The 26,400-nt window shown below is 42.2% G+C and overlaps 1 protein-coding gene across 1 annotated transcript in view; it reads right to left on the reverse strand.

Annotated features, from left to right (window-relative positions):
• The window catches only part of LOC121001206 (maternal DNA replication licensing factor mcm6), a 197,291-nt gene that overhangs the window by 58,044 nt on the left and 112,847 nt on the right, over positions 1-26,400 (reverse strand). The window contains exons 4-5 of the mRNA XM_040432170.1: positions 24,349-24,598; positions 23,509-23,674 (exon numbers count right to left, since the gene is read on the reverse strand). Coding sequence (XP_040288104.1) covers positions 23,509-23,674; positions 24,349-24,598 — 416 coding nt within the window. The remainder of the gene's footprint in view (positions 1-23,508; positions 23,675-24,348; positions 24,599-26,400) is intronic.

The following is a 26,400-nucleotide window of genomic DNA, read 5'->3' on the forward strand; positions in this document are numbered from 1 at the left end:
TCTTCCGAATGGTAACAATTAGTCTGTCACTACGCAAGCAAGTGTGCATGCATCGGGCCATTTGTGCAAGTGACTCAGAGGGACTCCCTGCTTCAATCTCCACTGCATACTGCCACTGTGTGTCCAGGTCCTCGGTCTCGTCTTCCTCATCACCCTGTAGCTCCTCTGGCTGCTCCTGCTCCTCCTCTCCTGTCAGCAGAGTAGAAAAACCACCCATTGGCTACACATTGCCTGTGCTCCAATGTCCTCCTACCCCTCCTCCTCTTCCAGTTCAGCCCCCACAGGGCTCATGTGGCTGTGAGATCAAGGCGCCACATCTCCTATCCCCTGACCAGCCATAGTTACCAGCATCTGTTCCAGGACATGAAGCAGTGGAATGACGTTCATTCCGTAGTCCTGGCGAATTACAAATAATATGGCCTCCTCAAAGGGCCTGAGCAAACGGCAGGTGTCACACATGAGCTGCCACTGGCTGACATCGAAGTTACACAGTGGAATACTCCTATCCGCTTGCATCATCAAGAAAAAGTTGATGGCCTTTCTCTGTTCGTATAGTCAGTCCAACATATGGAGGGTGGAATTCCAACGGGTGGAAACGTCGCATATCAGCCTATGTTGGGGGATGCCGTTCTGCCGCTGCAGTTCAAGGAGGGTGTGCTTTGCGGTGTACGAGGGGCTAAAGTGCATGCAAAGTTTCCTGGCCATTTTTAGGATGTCTTGCAGATGGGTGGAAGACTTCAGGAACCGCTTGACAACCAGATTGAACACATGTGCCATGCAGAGCACATGGCTCAGCCTTCCTTGATGCAACTCCGACACCATGTTCTTCCCATTGTCGATCAGCATGGTTCTGATTTTCAGTTGATGCATCAAGAAATTGAATCCTGGCTTTCTCTGCATTACACAGAGCAGTTCCTCCCCTTTGTGACTCAGTTCGCCAAGGCAAACCAGGTGCAGAACGGCATCACACCGCCGAGCCCTGCACATGTGGTATGCTGGAGGTGCACTGTGACTTGCAGTGGAGGCTGAAGATACGGTAAAGGTTGAGGATGCAAAGGCGGACATTGTCGCAGGACCAAGGGCGTGACAACATGGAGGCGGAAGCGGCATGACCTGGCCAAGTTGCTGGTGTGGCTGTGCAGGAACCACATTCACCCAGTATGCCGTAAAGGACATGTACTGTCCCTGAACGTAGTTACAGCTCCACACGCTGGCGCTGCCGTTCACTTTGGCACACACCAACAGGCTCAAGGACTGGCCCACCTTCTGTTCTACATATTTGTGCAGGGTTGGTAATACCTCTTTCGCAAAGAAATGACGGCTTGGGACTCTAGACCTCATCACTTGGAAAGGGAGGGACTGCAGCACCAGCAACATGGACAGGAGCACATTCTGCTTCTGCACCATTGGATGCGTGCAATCATACTGCTGTCTCTTGGCAATCGCCATTAGAAGGAGCAGGAGCATCTGGACCAGCAGAAGATGGGAATGAAAGACAGCTCCCTTCGGCTGAGGTGGTGGAGCCTTGACTATCTGAAAGCGGGTGGGCACCACTGGTGGTCCAGCCTACCGCAGCATCACCACATCTGAGCCACAGTTCACCCAGGCCACTGCATGGCGACGCTGCATAGGGCCGTAGTGCCAACATTCACCTTCTGCCCACATATTCTACATGTGGCCACATTAACCTCCTCTGGCAGCTTAATAAAAAACTGCCACACCACCAAGTAGGTGATTTTTCCCCCAACAGTCTGCACTTACTGACTGCTACCACCACTTCCTCCATAAACCCCTGCACCACTACTTCCCGGGAAGGTAGGCTGCTGCGAAGCAGGCGGTCTACCCCAGGCATGTTTGGTCCCGACCTTCAACTGCTGCCACCCTGCTGACTCCCAGCCATGCTACCGCGCATCTGGCTCAGCCGCTGCCTTACAGGCAAGCTGCCACCCTCTTCTCCTGATGAAGCCCCTTCTGCACCCGGCTCCCAAGTGCGATCGGCATCATCATCATCATCAAGTAGTGTCTGCACTTCACTGATGTCCTCCTCAACAGTCTCTAGGTCAGGAGCTTGACGTCTTGCAACACAAGCTCCTGCACCACTCTCCTCATCACTACTTGTGTAACTGGCCAGCTAAGACCTGTCCTAGTTTGCTAATATAGCTTATTTGTTTATACCGCTAAACCTGCCAATAACCTTAATATAGTTCCTATGTTTGAGTGTTAAAGACAAAAGCAGAGTTTTTACAGTGACTTCATGTTTGCATGTCATAACTGTTATATATTGTGTACACAGAAGCATAAAAGAAAATATGCCTTTAAGATCCATTATATGAATGTGAGGTAAGCTCAATGACAGAGCAGAAACAAAGCATAGAGTTAGTTTTTGCTGGGTAGGAGTCTTTATCAATCACAGCCAACCTCCCACAACCCAGGAGTTTTGACCAATTACACCCAGCCTCACAAATAGCTTGGGGAAATTCCCCTAGCAGGAGCTGCTATAATCATTACACCAGAGTAGAGAAGCTGAACAGACATTCACTCCACTAAGAGCTGTGTTTTATGGAAGCAGAGAGGCCAAAATAGGTATTAAAAAAATAAATAAAAAAAATCATCTATATATATATATATATATATATATATATATATATATACACACATATACATATACACACACACATATATACATACACATATATACATACATACACTGCTCAAAAAAATAAAGGGAACACAAAAATAACACATCCTAGATCTGAATTAATTCAATATTCTTCTGAAATACTTTGTTCTTTACATAGTTGAATGTGCTGACAACAAAATCACACAAAAATTAAAAAATGGAAATCACATTTTTCAACCCATGGAGGTCTGGATTTGGAGTCCCACTCAAAATTAAAGTGGAAAAACACACTACAGGCCGATCCAACTTTGATGTAATGTCCTTAAAACAAGTCAAAATGAGGCTCAGTAGTGTGTGTGGCCTCCACGTGCCTGTATGACCTCCCTACAACGCCTGTGCATGCTCCTGATGAGGTGGCGGATGGTCTCCTGAGGGATCTCCTACCAGCCCTCCTACGGCCTCCTCCACATCTCCTGATGTACTGGCCTGTCTCCTGGTAGCGCCTCCATGCGCTGGACACTACGCTGACAGACACCGCAAACCTTCTTGCCACAGCTCGCATTGATGTGCCATCCTGGATAAGCTGCACTACCTGAGCCACTTGTGTGGGTTGTAGACTCAGTCTCATGCTACCACTAGAGTGAAAGCACCGCCAGCATTCAAAAGTGACCAAAACATCAGCCAGGAAGCATAGGAACTGAGAAGAGGTCTGTGGTCACCACCTGCAGAACCACTCATTTATTGGGGGTGTCTTGCTAATTGCCTATAATTTCCACCTGTTGTCTATCCCATTTGCACAACAGCATGTGAAATTGATTGTCACTCAGTGTTGCTTCCTAAGTGGACAGTTTGATTTCACAGAAGTGTGATTGACTTGGAGTTACATTGTGTTGTTCAAGTGTTCCCTTTATTTTTTTGAGCAGTATGTATATATATATATATATATATATATATATATATATATATATATATATAATGTTCCTACTGTTAATATAGATTAGAACTGTATACTGAACCAGTTATATGTGTGTTTACTTCCAGTTCCAACAATTGCAAACTACATATTCAAATTGCAACCATTTAAATTCCATATGGCAATCCAAATTGCATACAACCATAGCAGATCAAACTCAACCAATCTGCAAATAGTTACTGCTAACTGCATACTGCAAATTGCGACCAAATTCAGCAAGTAGAACTATTAGTTAGACCTCAGATATACCTCTCAGAGAGATCATAAAGTGCTTAAATGACTTAAAGTGAGAGTACAGATACTAGAGAAATATATCCACCATTTTATGTTGAATGACAAGATTGAACAGTTGAACCACCATCTTATGCATACCACCATTTTATGAATCTTTATGCAACACATGTTTTGTACAAGGACTATCTGCAGCGGAGGCGGCAGTGTTATATGAAAAAAAGTTGAATAAAGAAGTTATTTCAAGCATTTGGTGTGCTCTTTCAACCTACTGATTCCATAAAATGGTGCTAGAGGAATTACAGAGTAATAGACAGTCTGGTTAGACTAAAAGTCAGAGATATCAGAATTCTTCTAATGCCACAGGCACTTCATAGTGCAGCGCCTGCCACAACTTGCCCACCTAGTGGAGGAAGCGGCGGATGTCTCCTCCAGATCTTGGCTGGGCAGTAGCTGGTCCTCTAGCAGCTCATCCTCGCTGTATAGTGGAGCTGAGCCCACAGCATACAATACTTCTGTGGATGAGGGAACAGCAAATGACAGAGGCAGGTTGAGGACAGGTGAGGGCACAGTGCCTGCTCCCGGGCCATGCCAACTAAGGGTTGTGTCTGACAAACCCACTGACTGTTGGATGGGGGTGTCTGAGGTCACTTGGGATGACGTGGATGACAAAGTTAACCAATCAAGAACCGCTAGGTTGAGGTCAAGTCATAACCGCTTGATGACACCAGGAGCTCAGGCCTCTCGTTGCGACTCCTGCTGCCACGCCCCCTTACTCTGCTGCGACCTCTGCTTGCACCTGAAACAATCAGGTCTCTGCCACTCCTCTGTGTATGGCATGGCACTTCTCTGCCTGACATACTTTTAGCTGAACTACACAAATTAAAACGGAAATTAAAACACCCCTAAAAGCAACAAATATATTTTTCTTTTTGGACTAAAATAGTCCACTAAACGCTTTAACCACAATTAACTGCAGAAATGCACAGATTATATTTTTCTTGTTGTACTGAAATACGACCATATACACTTTTACCAGAAATAACTGCAGAAGTGAAATGTGTACATATTTTTCTTTTTTTACTGAAATGTGCCAAACAGTGCAGTGCGTATATATTGTGGGGACTTGCTCTGGTAGACAGGATTAGCGTACGCAGTATAGAGTCAACAAGTAATTTGGATCAAACAGTTCAGCGTTTTATTCACACTTTAGGCAAGTGACAAAACATAATGTCATATTCAAATAAATAGTCACCCTGCTGTGTTGGTGGTAATTCACACCATGCGGCAATTCTTCCTCAAAGAGTCCTTGCTGATAGCAGCAGCAACCTGCTTTCACACCAAACCGGTAGCAAGCCTTTATCCAGACACAAGGCTCCCTGATCCCAACAGACATGGCTTCTGAGCCCAGCTGCCTATTTAAGGACAGCCAGGTGCTGCCAAAACCCGGACTGGCATTTAAAATCAGGTCCGGTATTTGACCTCGCCTGGCTGTAAATCAGCCCAGCAGTACATGCTGGGAGAAAAATACCTTTTTTCCCAGACCAAACCTCTCAATGTGTCACAATATTTTCCATTTTTACTGAAAAACTTCCCTATACGCTTTCACCAGCATTAACGGCAACAGTGCAGTGCGTATATATATATATATATATATATATATATATATATAAAAATAATCAATTTTATTTACTGAAATACGCCCCTATACGCTTTCACCAGTAATAACTGCAGAAGTGAAATGCGTATATATTTTTCTTGTCGTACTGAATAAGATACTAAGATATAAGCCACTAACGGCTTTTCAACAAAACACTTGCAGCCCAATAACAAAAAGCTGCAATGAAAGAGCTGTCTAATGACTATTTGGACCCCCAAATAATCATTCTCTGCACTTGTAAATCACTTTCCTATCAATGTCCCTAGTGCCTTCTGACGTATCTCCCTGCACTAAGATGCTGTGAAATGATTCCGATCCTTTCCCTGCACTTAGTTTTTTCTATCTTTTTTTTCCCCCACAATAGTTTTTCCACTTGTTGTCCCTAGCACCTTCACACATCTATCCCTGCACTCTGAACGCTGGAAAACGTCTGACTGTAAGATGGCTGATGTATTTATAGGGCTGTGACATCACAGGTCTGGCTGGCTGCTGATTCGCTGCATGCCATGTCAATCTGGGTGCCTTCCCAGAGTTTCTTGCCCCATGTCCTCACATGTGTAGTCGCCATTTTAGGAAAATTGCAATTCGTTACCACGAAGCACGAGGAAATTTGCAATTGTTGCATCAAAAGGGGCTTATATGCCCGTGATAAGAACATAGTCCTACCACTTTACAAATCGCTAGTCAGACCACACATGGAGTACTGTGTACAGTTCTGGGCTCCTGTAAACAAGGCAGACATAGCAGAGCTGGACAGGGTCCAGAGGAGGGCAACTAAAGTAATAACTGGAATGGGGCAACTACAGTACCCTGAACGATTATCAAAATTAAGGTTATTCACTTTAGAAAAAAGACGATTGAGGGGAGATCTAATTAATATGTATAAATATATCAGGGGTCAGTAATTTATCCCCAGGACTGTGACTGACGAGGGGACATCCTCTGCGTTTGGAGGAAAGAAGGTTTGTACACAAACATAGAAAAGGATTCTTTATGGTAAGAGCAGTGAGACTATGGAACTCTCTGCCTGAGGTGGTGGTGATGGTGAGTACAATAAAGAAATTCAAGAGGGGCCTGGATGTATTTCTGGAGCATAATAATATTACAGGCTATAGCTACTAGAGAGGGGTCGTTGATCCAGGGAGTTATTCCGATTGCCTGATTGGAGTCGGGAAGGAATTTTTTATTCCCCTAAAGTGCGGAAAATTGGCTTCTACCTCAGTTTTTTTTTTTGCCTTCCTCTGGATCAACTTGCAGGATAGCAGGCCGAACTGGATGGACAAATGTCTTTTTTCGGCCTTATGTAGTATGTTACTATGTTGCAAATCAAATTTTTCCTGAAATTCGGATCTAATTCCTCTTCGTCAGCTTCTATTAGCTCATCTCTAATTTGGGTGACAAAAATGTAAAAATATTTTTTTTTTGGATGCCAGCTAACTCTATCCTCACTGATTAGGAGGGCTGCATAACAATTTTCTGTTTTCTAATTGTCCTAACATTTATATTCAATAACCTCTCTATACTGTTTAGTCAGGTAAACTCATTTGCATAAACACAGGAATATGGGAAAGACATGCAAATAGTGTTTCAGCTGAAAAACAAGGCAGATTCTGCTAATTTGCATGCCTTTCCCATATATATGTCTCTGACCATATATACAGGCGTGTCTTACTAATGTATGGGCTTCTACATTGTCATATATGGAGACTTCAAATATAGGTCTTGATGTCCTCATACAGACCTCCCATTGAAAAGTGTATTACTATAGATGGCGTCAGTGTGTAGTGTAATACATCCTTTATATTAAATACCAATTAATATTATATCACATTATTTAACATTTCCCCCTCTTGAGGGTGAGAATGTTTTCGAACCCACAAAATCAAATTTTACGATTATCTTGGACTCTTCATTCTTCTCTTCTTTATATTAATTGTCCATCAATTATTTGACAACATTTGCTGAACATATGGTAAACTGTGATTGAATACTAATGATATAGATTTAAGAACTAATCTAATATCTTATTAGGCATCTCCTTCTCTATCATCTTCCTATGGTCTCGTCATGGTCTTGACACACTAGTTTCACTTATTCATCTTAAATTTGACTCACAAAGTCTATGATAGGATTGATAGAACTGTATGTGGATGATGTGCAGTCCTAAATTGAATTGTATCATATTATCCCAATGATGTTCATATACAAGATCTACCTGTATCTCTTTTTACTACTTGTGGTGACACATCTTTCCTGGGCACAGATTTTGACTTGCATATCAGGAATTCCTTGGTCTTCTTCAGAAGGGTCATGTACTCACTCTGAACAGCTGTGACTTTGTCATCCTCCTTCTTTCTTACCAGTTATAACATGGTAGAACAAAGAATTTGGAGTAACCTGTCCATTCAGCCTCATCTGAGGTTTTCACACTTTTGGCATTATTGTCTCTGATCAAATAAAATAAGAGTAGTCCTTTAACACAGCTTTTTGCTTTAGTATCACAAGTAGCAGATTCCTGAACTTCGCAGAGGTGTTTATGTCAATTCAATGGAATAGCTTTTTCAGGAAAAAAATAAAATAAAAATAACCTAGGCCGTACATAGGCGCTAAATATCTCACTTCTTGAACCCTAGCTGTTATAAATCTAAATCACTTACTGAAGCTCTTCAATACTTATTCTCCTTGAGCTCAGTTCTCCATTTTTTACGCCAGTCCTTCTGTCACAGACCTCCTTTCTGTGTTGACAGAACTTACTTTCTATTAACTTTACCTCTGGAGCCTCTATGGACATGTGTGCTCCAGGTACTCTTCACCCTTGTCTTGGGTCACTCTGCAGTGCCCTCTATCTTCACACCTTTCCCAGAACACAGATTTGTTTACCTCCAAGTCTTTTCCTGGGTCTCTGTGCACATCAGTCTTTATTTTTATATGGACTTCATGAATATTACAGTCTCTAGAAAACATTACACTTCTCGTTGACTTTAGTCTTGATTAAAGACATCTTTTTTCCTATTGTTACACCAAAGTTGGTGATTATACCCAACCTATAATATTACAGTATACCATACCATTCATTCATTGCCATAATATTTATATATTGTAAAAAATTATCCTAATATAAAATATTGTATGCAAGTATAATCTTTATTCCTTCAGTCATGTATCTTTGTGTATGTTTGTTGAATTTTTATTAATAAAAAATTATATTGATTAATTTAATTGATCACTAGTGTTGGTCGAGTACCAGAGTGCTTGTGTGCTCTGGTGTTCGAGTAGAACACTTCCCGATGCTCAGGTGCTCTACAGAGCACCCGAGCACAATGGAAGTCAATGGGAGAACCTGAGCATTAAACCAGGCACCCCCTGCTCTCAATTGGGGAGGGTGTCTGGACTCTAGTTCGGCTTAGGAGTCCCTGCTCTAACTCCATATATAGATATGCCCATATATGGAGTCAGTGCTTGGGGACACCCAGTGTATTTAAATCTAATTTAGCCTCTTTTTCAGAAAAGTTTCTGGTGGGATTGGAACTCACAACCTTCTACATTACAGCCAAGAATCTTAACCACTACATATATAGAGCTGCATGGCCAGATTATTTAAATATAGATATATTTTTATTTTATTTATAATATATCTTATTTCTGAAACATTTGACGGGATTCAAACTCTCAACCTTCTACATTACAGCCAAGAATGTGAGACTTCTGCTGTATAGGAATACTAGAAATACTTACTACTAAGTATGTATTCCTGTACAGCAGAAGTATTTTTTTTTTTTTTTTTTTTTTTTTTTAGTAACTGGCCATGCAGCTCTATAGTGTAGTGGTTAATATTCTTGGCTGTAAATTTAGAAGGTTGTGAGATCGAATCCCGCCAGAAACACTTCAGAAATAGAGGCCAAATTAGATTTAAATACACTGGGTGTCCCCAAGCACTGACTCCATACTCCTTACATCACAAATAGTGCAACTCCAAGTGATCAAAAAGGCGTATGTCCCACAAAATGGTACCAATAAAACAGTCACCTCATCCTGAAAAAAATTAGCCCCTACATAAGAAAATTGCTAAAAAAACTAAAATGAATAAAAAAAATTAAAAAAATAGCGCTCTCAGAACAAGGAGACATTAAAACAATTTATTGTTTCAAAAATGCTATTATTGTTTTGAAGTAAAAAAAAAAATTATAAATTATATATATATATATATATATATATATATATATATATATATATATATATATATATATATATATATATATATATATACACATATACATACACACATACACACACACACACACACACACATTAGGTATTGCCGTGTCCATAACAACCAGCTCAATAAAAATAAAACCTAACCCCTCAGGTAAACACCATAAAAAAATTACATGAAACCAGTGCCAAAAAAAACATTTTTTGTCACCAAACATCACAAAGTGCAACACCAAGCGATCAAAAAGATGATTGCCTGCCAAAATAGTAGCAGTCACCTCTTCCTGCAAAAAATGAGACTAAGAGATTCGGTCAAAAAATAAAAAAGCTATGGCTCTCAGACTATGGAGAGACAAAAAATTTTTGGGTTTCAAAAATGCTATTATTGTGTAAAACTTAAATAAATCAGAAAAAGTATACATATTAAGTATCGCCACGTCCATAATTATGTACTCTATTAAAAGGTCTCATGACCTAACTCCTCAGGTGAACGCTGTAAAAAAAAAAAAAAAAATTGTGCTAAAACAACCAATTTTTTGGTCACCTTGCCCCATAAAGTGAAATAACGAATGATCAAAAAAAAATCATATGTACCCAAAATGGTACCAATAAAAAAGTCAACTCTTCCTGCAAAAAACAAGCCCCTGCCAATTGTCTTGATCAGCAGAAAAATAAAAAAATATGGCGTTCTGAAAATAGACAATTATTTTTTTCCAAAAATGCTTTATTATGTAAAACTGAAACAAAGAAAGTAGACATATTTGATATAATTGCATCCGTAACTACTTGGTCTATAAAAATAGCACATGATCTACCCTGTCAGATGAATGTTGTAGAAAATAAAAAATAAAAACAGTGCCAAAACAGCAATTGTTTGGTTACCTTTCCTCAAAAAAATAATGGAATATAGAGCAATAAAAAAATTATATGTACCCTGAAATAGTACAAATAAAACTGGCACCTTATCCCCTAGTTTCCAAAATGTGGTCACTTTGAGAGTTTCTACTGTAAGGGTGCATCAGGGTATTCAAATTGGACGTGGCATCTAAAAACCAGTTCAGGTAAATCTGCCTTCCAAAAACCATACAGCGCTCCTTTTCTTTGGCGCCCTGCTGTGTGCCCTTGCATCGGTTTACAACCACATGTGGGGTGTTTCTGTAAACCGCAGAATCAGGGTAATAAATATTGAGTTTTGTTTGGCTGTTAACCCTCGATGTGTTAAAGAAAAAAATTGGATAAAAATTGAAAATCTGCCAAAAAAGTAAAATTTAGACATGTCACCTCCATTTTCCTTTAATTCTTGCAGAACACCAAAAGGGCTAAAGTATGTAAAATCAGTTTTAAGTAACATTAGGGGTGTAGTTTCTACAATGGGGTCTTTTATGGGGGTTTCCACTATGTAAGACCCACAAAGTGACTTCAGACCTGAACTGGTCCTTAAAAAGTGGGTTTTGGAAACTTTCTTAAAAATGTTATGAATTGCTTCTACAATTCTAAGCCTTCTAACTTCCTAAAAAAATAAAATTACATTTCCAAAATGATTCCAACACAAAGTAGACATATGAGGAATGTTAAGTAATATTTTATGAGGTATCACTTTCTGTTTTAAAAGCAGAGAAATTGAAAGCTTAAAAATTGCTATTTTTTCAAAAATTTTGGTACATTTTTGATTTTTTTTTATAAATAAAGGTTAAATATCGACTTACATTTACCACTGTGATGAAGTACAATGTGTCACGAGAAAATCTCAGAATGGCTTGGATAAGTAAAAGTGTTCCAAAGTTTTTACCACAAAGTGACACGTCAGATTTGCAAAATTAGGCTGTGTAAGGAAGGGGGAAATGGCCCGAGTGTGAAGTGGTTAAAAAAACAAAAAAGTTTGGAAATTTTGTTAAAAATTTTAAAAGTTGCTTCTAAAAAGTCCTTACAAAATAAAATGACATTTACAAAATGATGCCAACATAAAGAAAACATATGGAAAACAAAGTAATAACTATTTTATGAAGTATCACTATCTGCCATAAAAGCTGAGAAATTCATTTTTAGAAAATAGTGAATTTTTCTAAATTTTCTGTAATTTGGGTATTAATAAATAAAAGGAAAAAGTCTCCATGTTTCACAGTAGGCACAATGTTTTTTTCTTCGTATGCGTCATTTTTGCATCTGTGAACATAGAGCCAATTTCACTTGTCAAAGAGCTCCATTTTTGTCTCATCTGTCCAAAGGACATTCTCCCAGAAGCTTTGTGGCTTGTCAATATGAATTTTGGAAAATTCCAGCCTCACTTTATGACTTAGTTGTTTCCTCCTCAGTTATCTTCCATTTATTCTACTTTATCTGTGACAGATGGTGCGATCTGACACTAATGTACATTGACCTTGGAGTTCCCTTCTAATCTCTTTAGAAATTGTTCTGGGATCTTTTTTTATTACCATTCGCAATATCTGTCTCTTCAATTTGCCATCAATTTTCCTTTTACAGCCATGTCCAGGGAGTTGAGCTACAGTCCTGTAGATCTTAAACTTCAGAATAATATGAACAACTGTTGTAACAGGAACATCAAACTGTTTGGAGATAGTCCTCTAGCCTTTACAGTTAACATATTTGTCTATAATTTTCTTTACAATCTCCTGAGACAACCCTCTCCTTAGCTTCTTTGCTCGATGTTCAGTGTGGAACCACAATTCAAAAGCAATGTCTGATTTTTATTTGCTGATTTTCAGTACATTTTTATTTATTATTATAACTTTTATCACTTTCAAATTTTAGCGACCACTGTGTTTTTCGTTATTGAACGTTAAGGTACTAACAATTTTGTTCTCAAGTGTATGTTTTCAACTACAGAGATAGTCGAGGTCTTGTTTTTTGTGGGGTGAGCTCTAGTTTTTATTGGCACTATTGGTACTGGGTGGATTTATTGTTCTATTAATTTGGTATGGACTTAAGATTAAGTTATGAATTTAAATACTTAATAAAGACCAATGTAGAAAATATGAAGGCTCACCATTTTTTTTCTGAAGGCACTCAACCAAATTCCAAACTTTAATCTGTTAGGAATATTTGATGCAAGAAATATATTGTAATTTGCTTTTGACGCATTACTAGAGTGACATGACAGTTCTAGTGTAAGATTTGTTACATAACTTTGGCACTTGTAGAAACCAGAAATGGCATATGCACATTGTCAGGTTCCTTGTGTTGTGGCCGATGAATGGTGCTGGAGTCAATGACCAGGCCAGTTGTAGAAAATAAAAAAAAAGCTTTTTTACCACTAATACACGGCAGACAGGGCTTTAGAATATATAACTGCACTGCTGAACGGCAATTGGGCCCTAATTTTTTTCCACTTTTCCACTACACAAAAGGCTTTACAACAGATAACTGCAGCGCTGAGCGGCAAATATATTTCTTCTTTTTCCATTAATACACTCCACAAAAAGCCTTAGAAAGCTCAAGTTCGGGACCCGAACTTGACCCCGAACCCCATTGAAGCAAATGGGGACCCGAACTTTTGAGCACTAAAATGGCTGTAAAAATGTCATGGAAAGGGCTAGAGGGCTGCAAATGGCAGCAAAATGTGGTTAAGAGCATGGCAAGTGCTCTGCAACAAAATGTGGGTAGGGAAATGACTTAAAATAACATAAAATACGTAAATATCTTGATCTTGATCTAGGAGGACGAGGTCCATATGGAGAAGGAGGTTGAGGAGGCAGTGGATGTGGCGGTGTAGGTGAAAGCGGCGGTGGAGGAGAAGGAGGTAGGAGGTAGCCTACACTGCTTTTTGGTTTTAAATATTTTTTTATAGTTTTTTTTATTAGGGTACACCCCAAAACAATGGGAAATACAACCTGTGATAACCCCCTCCAGTCGTGCTAAACACACGATCAGACAATACACTGGCTTCAGCGTAAGCCAGCACCTCCAAGGCGTAAAGGGCAAGCTCAGGCCATGTGCCCAATTTGGAGACCCAGAAGTTTCAGGGGGCAGACCCATCAGTCAGTTCGTGTAGGTGTGTGCAAACATACTGCCCCACCATGTCACACGTCCCCGTGATGTTCACAATCCAATTGGATATCTGCTCTATCAACTTTCGATGTTCTTTTCTGCGCCTACCATGATGATCACGGTTAGCGCCGAATCAGGGTTCCACGCCGGAGAGGGAGCATGAGAAAGAGACCACATCCGAGGGAGATCAAAGGATGAAATTTAATTGTGATTGAGCGGAAATGTGGGAGAAGCTATTAAAACGGAAGAATTGAAAGAAAGGAGGGGGGGGCGCGCGATAATTACCCACTCGGGGAGATAGTGACGATAAATAACAATACAGGACTCTTAAGATGCCCTGTTATTAAAATAAAAAATTATAGGGAATGTCACTGGGGTATTTTGTATTTGGAAACGTTAGACAGGAGAGGTCCTGCTGCCGCTTTGTTGACTCTAGATAACTTCTGTCACAGGGGCCATAGTCACAGGGCAAGAGGCTCGCAAGCAGGCCTCTCCAACTCCCAGTTACGAAGGTGCTTTCGTCACAGGTACGTTGTCCTTGTAACGGGGATCCAGCAGCGTGGCCACCCAGTAATCAGCACAAGTTAGAATGTGGGCAACTCGGCGGTCGTTGCGGAGACACTGCAGCATGTAAATCGCTCATGTGTGCCAGGCTGCCCAGAGGCAACGAAAAGCTGTCCTCTGGTTTGGGTGCCACTCTGCTGTGAACACTGTTCCTCCTCCATCTCTTCCTCCTCCACCTAGTCATCCTCCAGAACTGTGCCCTGGCTGGACAATTGTCTACCTGGCGTTTGTGGGTGCATCAACCCACCCTCGGAGCCACTTGTGAATGACTGGCCGGAAACCCAATGAAATGATCCCTCTTCAATCATCGCCAGCAGCGTTTTTTCAAGGAGGCATAGAAGTCGGATAGTAACGCTGAGAATGGTGTTATCGGCACTGGCCATGTTGGTGGAATAATTGAAACCGCGCAACAAGGAACACAGGTCTCGCATGGAGGCCCAGTCATTGGTGGTGAAATGGTGCAGCTGAAACTCCACTACAGCCTGCTGCTGCTCACACAGTCTGGCCAGCATGTGCAAGGTGGAGTTCCACCTTGTGGGCACGTCTTATTGAGGCGGTAAGCGGGAAGGCCAAAGTTACGCTGCAGCGCTGACAGGCGAGCAGCAGCAGGGTGAGAACGCCAAAAGCTCGCACAGATGGCCCGCACTTTATGCAGCAGCTCTGACATATCGGGGTAATTTTTAAGGAACCTCTGCACCACCAAATTCAGCGTATGCGCCAGGCAAGGGATGTGCGTCATACTGGCTAGTCCCAGAGTTGCTACGAGATTTCGCCCATTATCGCACACCACCAGGCTGGGCTTGAGGCTCACTGGCACCAACCACTCATCGGTCTGTTGTTCAAGACCCGTCTACAGCTCCTGCGCGGTGTGGGTAAGTTTTAAAACTGCCTGCTAACGTTTACCCCTGGCTGTGCTGAAGTTGGTGGTGAAGGTGTTATGCTGACCAGATGAGGAGCCGGTAGAGGATGAGGAAGCAGAGTAGGAGGAGAAAGCAACAGGAGGCAAACTGAAGCGCCCTGCAATCCTTGAAGCGCTCCGGGCATATAGTATAGGAGCAGAAGAGGCATTAACCCCTGCCATACATTGCCAATACCTGCTGGGACCTAAAGACTATTGCTGTACTCCTATGGATTTATGCTGCACCCCTTCAGTAAAGACTAGTTGGATTATATCTCCTGTCTGGATTGCATTTATTCCTCAATTACTCCTACTGACCACACTCATTTTATTGCAAGTGAGCCAGGATCATGAGCTGCGGGGGTTAATCCGAACAGGATGCCGGCTGAAATCATTCAGCCGGCATCCTGTCACAACGCCAGGGGTGGGGGTCATGTGACCCCCCCGTTGCGGTGATCGCCGCAAACCGCAGGTAAATTCAGACCAGCGGTTTGCTGCGCTTTCTGCAGTTTCTGATCGCCGCGGTCCCTGACCGCGGGGATCAGAAACTTTTAAATGCCCAAAATGTTGATTTTGCCCCACCCCCCTGCACCCCTGCATGATTTTATGCCGGCAGGTGGTGCAGGGGGGGGGGGTTGCGGGTGGTGCGTCAGGCGGGATCGCGATCCCCCGCCCGCCTCCTCTTGAATAATCATTGGTAGCCAGTGGTTATACCAGAGTGTCAGCACATTGCTGACACTCTGGTATAAACGGCTGACATCTGTGCAGATGTCAGCCGTTTAACCCTTTCCATACCGCGGTCCGTAGGGACTGCTGTATGGAAAAAGTTAACTGTCAGGGTCAGGGGGCTCCCTCCCTCTCCCATCGGGGGGCTGCTGTGCCTTTGCAGCCCCCAGACAGGATGGGGTCACAGAGGGAGGGAGCCCCCCTCCTGCCCCCTTCCCCGTCTGTGAAGTTGTGGCCACAACTGAGCAGACGGGGAAGGTTCCCATGGCAACAGGACGCCTTCTCAGGCATCCTGCTGCCATGGTGCTGAACAGATCTGTGCTAAAGGCATAGATCTGTCCAGACAAAGTGTAAGTAAAATACAGTACAATACACTATATAGTGTACTGTACTGTATTTTACAGACATCAGACCCATGTACGCCAAAATAGTACCAATCAAACCGTCATCTCATCCTGAAAAAATCATACCCTAGCCAAGATAAATCGCCCAAAAACTGAAAAAACTATGGCTCTTAGACTATGGAAACACTAAAACATGATTTTTTTTTGTTCCAAAAATGAAATCATTGTGTAAAACTTACATAAATAAAAATAAAATATACATATTAGGTATCGCCGCGTCCGTGACAACCTGCTCTATAAAAATACCACATGATCTAAGCTGTCAGATGAATGTTGTAAATAACAAGAAAAAATAAACGGTGCCAAAAAAGCTATTTCTTGTTATCTTGCCTCACAAAAAGTGTAATATAGAGCAACCAAAAATCATATGTACCCTAAACTAGTACCAACAAAACTGCCACCCTATCCTGTAGTTTCTAAAATGGGGTCACTTTTTTGGAATTTCTACTCTAGGGGTGCATCAGGGTGGCTTCAAATGGGGCATGGTGTCAAAAAAAAAAACAGTCCAGCAAAATCTGCCTTCCAAAAACCGTATGGCATTCCTTTCCTTCTGCACCCTGCCGTGTGCCCGTACAGCAGTTTACGACCACATATGGGGTGTTTCTGTAAACTACAGAATCAGGGCCATAAATAATGAGTTTTATTTGGCTGTTAACCCTTGCTTTGTAACTGAAAAAAAAAAAAAAATATGGAAAATCTGCCAAAAAAGTGAAATTTTTAAATTGTATCTCTATTTTCCATTAAATCTTGTGCAACACCTAAAGGGTTAACAAAGTTAGTAAAATCAGTTTTGAATACCTTGAGGGGTGTAGTTTCTTAGATGGGGTCACTTTTATGGAGTTTTTACTCTAGGGGTGCATCAGGGGGGCTTCAAATGGGACATGGTGTCAAAAAAACCAGTCCAGCACAATCTGCCTTCTAAAAACCATACGGCGCACCTTTCCCTCCACGCCCTACTGTGTGCCCGTACAGTAGTGTACGGCCACATATGGGGTGTTTCTGCAAACTACAGAATCGGGGCAATAAATATATCATTTTGTTTGGCTGTTAACCCTTGCTTTGTTACTGGAAAAAATGGATTAAAATGGAAAATTTTCCAAAAAAAAAAAAAAAAAAAAAAAAAATCGAAATTCTGAAATTTTAACACCATTTGCCATTAACTCTTGTGGAACACCTAAAGGGTTAACAAAGTTTGTAAAAATCTGTTTTGAATACCTTGAGGGGTGTAGTTTATAGAATGGGGTCATTTTTGGGTGGTTTCTATTATGTAAGCCTCGCAAAGTGACTTCAGACCTGAACTGGTCCCTAAAAATGGGGTTTTTGAAAATTTCAGAAAAATTTCAAGATTTGCTTCTAAACTTCTAAGCCTTGTAACATCCCCAAAAAATAAAATATATCATTCCCAAAATGATCCATACATGAAGTAGACATATGCGGAATGTAATGTAATAACTATTTTTGAAGGTATTACTATGTATTATAGAAGTAGAGAAATTGAAACTTGGAAATTTGCAATTTTTTACTTCATTTTGGGTAAATTTTATATTTTTTTATAAATAAAAATGAATTTTTTACTTCATTTTACCAGTGTCATGAAGTACAATATGTGACGAAAAAACTATCTCAGAATGGCCTGGATAAGTCAAAGCGTTTTTAAAGTTATCACCACTTAAAGTGACACTGGTCAGATTTGCAAAAAATCATTAAAGTCCTTAAGGTGAAATAGGGCTGAGTCCTTAAGGGGTTAAAACTCTGTCTCCACCAGACGGAATTACAGCATTTTAAATGACCGTAATTTTGAAATGCTGGCATTCAGGGCCAGGGATCACGGGTGGGTAGGGGGGTACTGGCTGCTGATTGGCTGCATGCATGGCATTATGGGTTATCCCACCTTCCCAGAGTTCCTTTTTCAATGTCCTCACATGTGCAGCAGCCATTTTAGCAAAAAAATTGGATTAGTTACCACGAAATGCAAGGAAATTCGGCTTCAGTGCGAATAAAATTTTTCTGAAATTCAAATCCCACTTAATCAGCTTTGATTCGCTCATCTCTATTCGCAATCAAGTTCTTATTTCTCCAAAAACTCTAAAATTAAAAACAAAGCATTTCTTATAGTCTTGGAGTAATTAGAAAAGAAGCCTGTTAAGGTGGATATAGCCATAACATTTTCAAAAAGCAAAACAGAAACCTGTGAATTAACTTAAAGGGGTTTTCCAAGATTTTACTCAGGATAGGTCATCAGTATCAGAAGTTTATCACCGATCAATAGGGCTGAGCACGATACCTAGCAAAGATACTATACAATGTACAGCACTGTGCTTCTTAAGCACAGAGAAGGCCACCATGCTGGAGTTCCGATGCCTTCTCAAGATAGCGGATCTGGTCCTGGATGTCGGATCCCAATCAGATACTGATTACTAGGGATGAGCAGACCGCAGGATGTCCTGGTTTGAGGGGTTCAGCCAAACAGTTTCAAAGGTCGATTCGGGTTGAACCCCATTGAAGTCACAGGGGACCCGAACTTTGGGGAATTAAAATGGCTGTAAACAAAGTCATAGAAAGGGCTAGCGGGCTACAAAGGGGTCCAAAGTAAGCGTAAAAGCAGTACAATTGCCTTGTAAACAAATGTGGATAGGAAAATGACTTAAAATGACAATACATAAAAATGAAAAAATAAACACATCTTGAACCAAGAGGCGGAAGTGCAAATGGAGTAGGAAGTTGAGGAGGCTGTGGACACGGTGTAGGTGGAAGAGGTGTCAGACGAAGCCAACACTTATTTAATAATTTCCTCTCCCACATTAGTTGGATGGATTCAAAATGGGTCTAATTACAATTCTTTATTTTTTTGGGGGGTGATTGTTAACAGTCGACCACCAAACAAATAGAACGTACAAACTGCGCTGGAGTACAACAATGGCTAGGTGCCCCTGGTATACTTCTCTACTCTGCCAATATAAGACATAAATCGTCTTGAGCCTGGGAGATGGAGGTCCCAGTAGAGGAGGCAGCGGTGCAGGTGGAGGAAGAGGTCGCCAACCTTTTTTTTGTTTGTTTTTGTTTTATTTATTTATTTCCTTTTTGGTTTATGGAGGCCCCAAAACATTGGGAAATAGCAAGATACCGTAACGCACAAACTGTGCTAGTGCACAACAATGGCTAGGTGTGAATGGTATACTTCTCTACTCTGCCAATATAAGAAATAATCTTGGTGGTGCAGGCGGACAGGACTGCAGGCGAAAGGAGGCGGACATGGCGGTGCAGGCAGAAGAGGCGGAGGAGGTCACCAAACTTTTTTTATTTCAGTTTTATTATTGTTTATTTTTGTTTGTGGAGGCCCCAAAACATTTGGAAATGGCAAAGAGAATGCACGAACTGCGCTAGAGTATAACAATGGCTGGGTGCAGCTGGTATACCTCTCTACTCTGGCCAAGGTACGGACAAGTCCTGTGGGATCCATGCCTGGTTCATTTTAACGTGTCCATTGGCTGTGGACAGGAGAATGCGCCTGTCAGTGATCACTAGGGATGAGCGAATTTCATATTTGGAAATTCTTTTTCAGTTCGGGTTGTGGTATAATGTGAATTGAGTTATGGATTCCATTACCACGGACCATAATGCAATTCCATGATGGAATGCATAACGGAATTTCAAAAATATGAAGTTCGCTCATACCTAGTGATCACTCCCCCTGCCAAGTTAAACATTCAGACAATACACTTGACAAAGGGCAGGCCAGCACCTCCAAGGCATAAAAGGTCAAGCTCAGGCCATGAGCCCAATTTGGAGACCCAGAAGTTAAATGGGCAGACCCATCAGTCAGTACATGCAGATGTGTTCCATCATGTTGCTGAAATGCTGCCTCCTGCTAAGACAGTCCATATCAGATGGTGGTGCTGTATACTGTGGCATGCAAACAAAGCTTTTCCACATTTCAGCCTTTCTGAGGTGATGACCGTTCCTCTGCTGCGTTGGTGACTTCCTCCTCCTCCGCTGTCTTCGCCTTGTGCTTCAACTGAGCCCCCACTGTCAGGTGGAACGCCATCAGTAGTGGCTCTACCAGCATTTGCTTGAACTCGCGCATCTTCCGTTCACACTCCAGTGACGGAAGTAAGGACGGCTCGTTGTCCTTGTAGCGGGGATCCAGCATGCCTGTGAGCTGATTTGGGTGCCACCCTGCAGTGAACAGGGATTCTCCTCATCATCCAAAACTGTACCCTGGCTGGACAGTTGGGTACCTGGCCGCTGTTGGTGCAGGAACCCACCCTCTGAGTCACCTGTGGACGACTGGCCTGATAACAAGGGGAATGATCCCTGTTCCACCTCCTCTCCCTCCTGTGCCACATACTCATTCATCAGCACCTGAAGCTTTTTTTTCTTCAAGGACATAGAAGTGGGATAGTAAGGCTGGCGACTGAGTCATCACCGCTGGTCATGTTGGTGGAGTACTTGAAGCAGCGCAACACGGCACACAAGTCCAAGTCCTACATGGAGACCCACTCATTGGTGGTGAAATGTTGCCGTTTCGCAGAGCGACACCCGTGCGTGCTGCAGCTGAAACTCCACTATCGCCTGCTGCTGTTCGCACATTCTCTCCAGCATGTGTAAGGTGGGGTTCCACCTTGTGGGTATGTCGCATAAGAGGCAGTGACCGGGAAGGCCAAAAGTTACGCTGCAGCGCAGACAGGCGAGCAGCAGCAAGGTGAAAAACATTAAAAGAGCGCACAGGTGGTCCTCACTTTCTGCAACAGCTCTGACATATCGGGGTAATTCTTCAGGAACCTCTGCACCTCCAAGTTCAGCAAATGCGCTAGGCAAGGGATGTGTGTAAAACCGGCTAGCACCAGAGATTTTGCCCATTGACGCACATCACTAGGCCAGGCTTCAGGCTCAGCGGCACCTACCACTCATCGGTCTGTCCTCCCATGCCCGCCCAAAGCTTCTGCACAGTGTGGGGTCTTTCCCCCAAACATGAGTTTCAAAACAGCCTACTTTAATTTCTACCTGGCTGTGCTGAAGTTGGTAGTGCAGATATTGCGCTGACATTATGAGGGGGTGGTAGAGGAGGAAGCGGAGTAGGTGGCATCGAGAAATGTCCAGCAATCCTCAGTGGTGGTAGGACTTGCGCCAGACCACTGTCCACCTCAGGCCCAGCCACCACTACATTTACCCAGTGAGCAGTTAGGGAAAAACAACATCCCTGCCCATACTTACTGGTCCACATGTCGGTGGCTATATGGACTTTGCCACTAATGGCCATGTGCAGTGCACACCAGATTTTTCCCGCCACTTGTTCGTGCAGGGCAGGGATAGCCCGCCTTGAAAAGTAGCGACGGATCCTCCCCATCTTCCACACACTTCTCACCACTGCCGTCATGGCTGGTATGCACACTGCAGAAAGCCCCAGCAGTTGACACCTGTGTTTCATCATTAGAGACGTGCTGCGTTAGTTCTCTCACATCCTCATCCTCAAACATAAGTGGTTGGGCATCAGTGCATGCAATCTCTTCAACTTCTGGGGCAGGGCTAGGTTGATGGCCCACGGAAACCCCGCCAGCAGAGTCATCAAAAAGCATAAGTGACTGCTGCATGACTTGGGGCTCAGACTGCTTGGCTGATATGCAAGGTGTTGACAGATCCCCGTGGGCTGCCGTTGCCAACTGTGCTTTCAGCAGTGGACCGGGTGGAAAACAATGTGAAGGAACTGGAGGCACTGTCAGACATCCAATCTACTGCCGCCTCTACTAGTTCTGGCCTCCCCATTCGTACATTGGTATTTGGGCCTACAAAATGTCACTTAACATCCTGTCTCCTGCGTTTACCAGGGAGACGTTTCATTTGGGCACATAGCTGGCACAGATGGACAACATCCTCCCCCTGCATCAGGAGCTCTACTAACACACAACCCCTAGTTGATGCTCTCCTTATTTTGTTACAATCACCCACTAAATTGCCGGACAGACGAACAATTGTATATCCGTGTCATGGATGCAAAAGAGGTGTTGGGGGAGGGGGGGTAGGACAACGACCCAATTAATCGGCTGAATAACTATTATATATTCCTTTGATGGTGCCAAGTACAGTTTTGTTTATACCCAAAAAATAGGTAGGTCACACCTACCCAATTAACCGGCTGAATATCCATTATATATTTCTTTGATGGTGGCAAGTACAGTGCATTTTAAACCAAATATACTTGGGGCTCAGACTGCTTGGCTGATATGCAAGGTGTTGACAGATGCCCGTGGGCTGCTGTTGCCAACTCTGTGCTTTCAGCAGTAGGTCACATGGATCCAATTAACCAGCTGAATAACTATTATATATCAGTGTGACAAGTAAAGGTTTTTTTCACCAAAAAAAATAAAAAATAGGTATGTCTCACCCACACAATAAAAACACTGATTAACTATATATTTCCCTGTTACTAGTGCAAAAGAGTAGGATTACACCAAAAGAAACATGCCAAAAGCCCAACAGACTGAACAGCTTGATTAAGGCCGAATGCACACGGCTGTGGAACATGGACGTGAGCGGTCCGAGGTATCCCGGCCTGGCATCCTGCTGACAGCAGGAGCGCATGGAAAAATTGGTTGCTATGACGCCGTGAGCTTCATGCCACCGCTGCACTACAGTAATACACTCGTATAGATCATACGAGTGTATTATTGTAGTGCAGCGGCGGCATGAAGCGCACGGCGTCATAGCAACCAATGACGCCGTGCGCTCCTGCTGTCAGCAGGATGCCAGGCCGGGATACCACGGACCGCTCACGTCCATGTTCCACAGCAGTGTGCATTCGGCCTTAGTATGGTATTTCTGTCTCACTGGTGCAAAGGATCTGTATTGCACCCATTAAGAATGCCTACAGTTCACTAGCACACTTTTAAAAACTAATAAAAGCCTAATACTTCCTCTGCCTGCAGTAGCGTCCTGTCCCTACACTAGTCAGAGCAGAATGGCAGTGCCCCATGTTAACCAGCATTTATGCATGCATGGCCACATGGTGCGCCAGCCAATACTAGGCATGACTGTGATGACTTACAACTGCCCACAGCTTAATCACTTACAGAACGTGGTGGTCCAGATTCGCTTATCACTAATGATTACCTATCCTAGTATTAGAATAGTTTATTATTAGATATGTTTTCCTCACAAAGACAAATGATTGCACCTTACACTTATTTTTTCTGATTCAAAATAAATGTGAAAATATACCTCCTACTGATAGCGCAGCAACATCAGGTACAACAATCAATGTGCCTGTAAAATCACAGCGATCTCCCGCCATTGCAGATTCAACGGCTTCTGCACGAAGTATAACTTCAACGCTGCGTGGAATAGCACCACGAGGTAACTCTGCTTGCGTTTCTTGAATTCTCACCTAAGAAATCAGGAAGTTAAATGAAAAAAATAAAAATAAATATACAGCAGTACATAAATTCTAATAACTTAATATTTAGCTACAAGGAAAAAATAAAATTAAAAAAAGTGAACAGAATAGGATTTCACACCACCAAACCAATAATGTAATCTATAGAGAAGCCTCTAGATGTCTCCATTTACCATATTAGTTATGCTCTTGTTTGAATTTGAAATACTGCCGTAGCAACATGGCTTTCAAAGTCCAAAATGTATAATAGTTTGAGATTCTGAGTCTTTACCATCTTTGCAATAAAATATTTCCTTATTTGTGATCATCTTTCTACCGTTTCTAACATGTCAAGCCTTCAGACCATAGAAAGGCATAGGGGACACTGCATTGTTATTACAACCATGTTAGCAGTCTTCACTTGACTGTCATTCCTTCTAACTAGAGTAGGGTGCACACCTGTTGGTGGGTTGAGTCCCAAATTATGAAGGAGAGCGACCACAGCAGGTTCATTGAAATGAATTAACGATTAGCATAGGTTTTTTAGGAACTAATGAAAAATATTTTACTTGTAAAATATAACTTTAATCTAAACTTAAATTACAGTGTTTAATCCTGTGTTGCGTATTGTTGGCTAAAAACCTGAACAGCTGGAACTTGAAAGTAAAAAAAAAAAAAAAAAGTACCTTCTGGAAGTCAACAAATCGTGACTTATTTGCATCCAGCGTAAACCTACGGCGGTTGGCACAAACTGGATTTTTACATATAGTTGGCTGAGTATATTTAAACTGCTGTTCCACATCTTTTACTACAGATTGGCAATCCATACATAGAAATGTGCCACTGACAAGTTCCGGGTGAACTGGATGAGTCCTCACAACTTGACCACTAATACGAAGCAAAGTTCCAATTTTTAAAGAACCAAGTTCTCGTATCCTATTAGAGAAAAAAAAAAATATTACACACTTAATGAATTTATATCTGGGCAATTTTTTCTGTATTAAAGGCTATGGGTACCTTTTGGGGGAATTTTTTAAATTATTGCATTATACTCATTTTTTGAGTTGAGCGGACACCTGGATGTTCGGGAGGTTCGGCCGAACTTGAAAAAAAAGTTCGGGTTCGGCACCCGAACCCCATTGAAGTCAATGGGGACCCGAACTTTTAGGCACTAAAATGGCTCTAAAATAGTTCTGGAAAGGGCTAGAGGGCTGCAAAAGGCATCAAAATGTGCTTAAGAGCATGACAACTGTTCTGCAAACAAATGTGGATAGGGAAAGGACTTAAAATAACATAAAATACAGAAAAATTAAAAATTACAATCTGGATCTAGGAGTAGGAGGTTGAGGAGGTGGTGGATGGGTGGATGTGGCGGTGTAGGCTGACGTGGCGGTGTAGGTGGAAGCGGTGGTGAAGGAGGAATAGGTAGCCAACACTGATGTGTTTTTTTTTATTTTTAAATTGGGGTATCCCACAAAATATTGTGACCTATGACAAAATAAAACAAAGAATAAGTGTACTTGAGTACAAGAATGGATGTTTGAGGCTGGTATAAATGTCTATTCTGCACAAGGTACGGACAAGTCCTGTGGGATCCATGCCTGGTTCATTTTAATAAACGTAAGCTTGTCCACATTGGCTGTGGCCTGTGATAATGCTCTCTCACGTGCTAAACACACGTTCACACTATACACTGGCTGCAGGGCAGGTCAGCACCTCCAAGGCTGACAAAGCTTTTCCACATTTTGGCCATGCTAACCCTGCCTTCTCAGGTGCTGGCGGTGCCCCAGCTGCATTGGCGACCTCTTCCTCCTCCTCTGCCTTCGCCTTGTGCTTCCACTGTGCCCCCGCTATCAGGTGGGAATGCCATCATCAGCGTGCGCTTGTAGTCGCGCATCTTCCGATCAGTAACAGAGGTTTTCACTAAATTTAGTTCCCTGTCAGCAATGCAGACCATAGAAACATAGAATATGTTGGCAGATAAGAACCATTTGGCCCATCTAGTCTGCCCAATATACTGAATACTATGGATAGCCCCTGGCCCTATCTTATATGAAGGATGGCCTTATGCCTATCCCATGCATGCTTAAACTCCTTCACTGTATTTGCAGCTACCACTTCTGCAGGAAGGCTATTCCATGCATCCACTACTCTCTCAGTAAAGTAATACTTCCTAATATTACTTTTAAACCTTTGCCCCTCTAATTTAAAACTATGTCCTCTTGTAGCAATTTTTCTTCTTTTAAATATTCTCTCCTCTTTTACCTTTTTGATTCCCTTTATGTATTTAAAAGTTTCTATCATATCCCCTCTGTCTCGTCTTTCTTCCAAGCTATACATGTTAAGGTCCTTTAATCTTTCCTGGTAAGTTTTATCCTGCAATCCATGTACCAGTTTAGTAGCTCTTCTCTGAACTCTCTCCAAAGTATCAATATCCTTCTGGAGATATGGTCTCCAGTACTGAGCACAATACTCCAAATGAGGTCTCACTAGTGCTCTGTAGAGCGGCATGAGCACCTCCCTCTTTCTACTGGTAATTCCTCTCCCTATACACCCAAGCATTCTGCTAGCATTTCCTGCTGCTCTATGACATTGTCTGCCTACCTTTAAGTCTTCTGAAATAATGACCCCTAAATCCCTTTCCTCAGATACTGAGGTTAGGACTGTATCACTGATTTTATATTCTGCTCTTGGGTTTTTACGTCCCAGGTGCATTATCTTGCACTTATCAACATAAA

The sequence above is a fragment of the Bufo bufo genome, chromosome 5 (assembly GCF_905171765.1).
Source record: "Bufo bufo chromosome 5, aBufBuf1.1, whole genome shotgun sequence".
NCBI classification, from domain to species: Eukaryota; Metazoa; Chordata; class Amphibia; order Anura; family Bufonidae; genus Bufo; species Bufo bufo.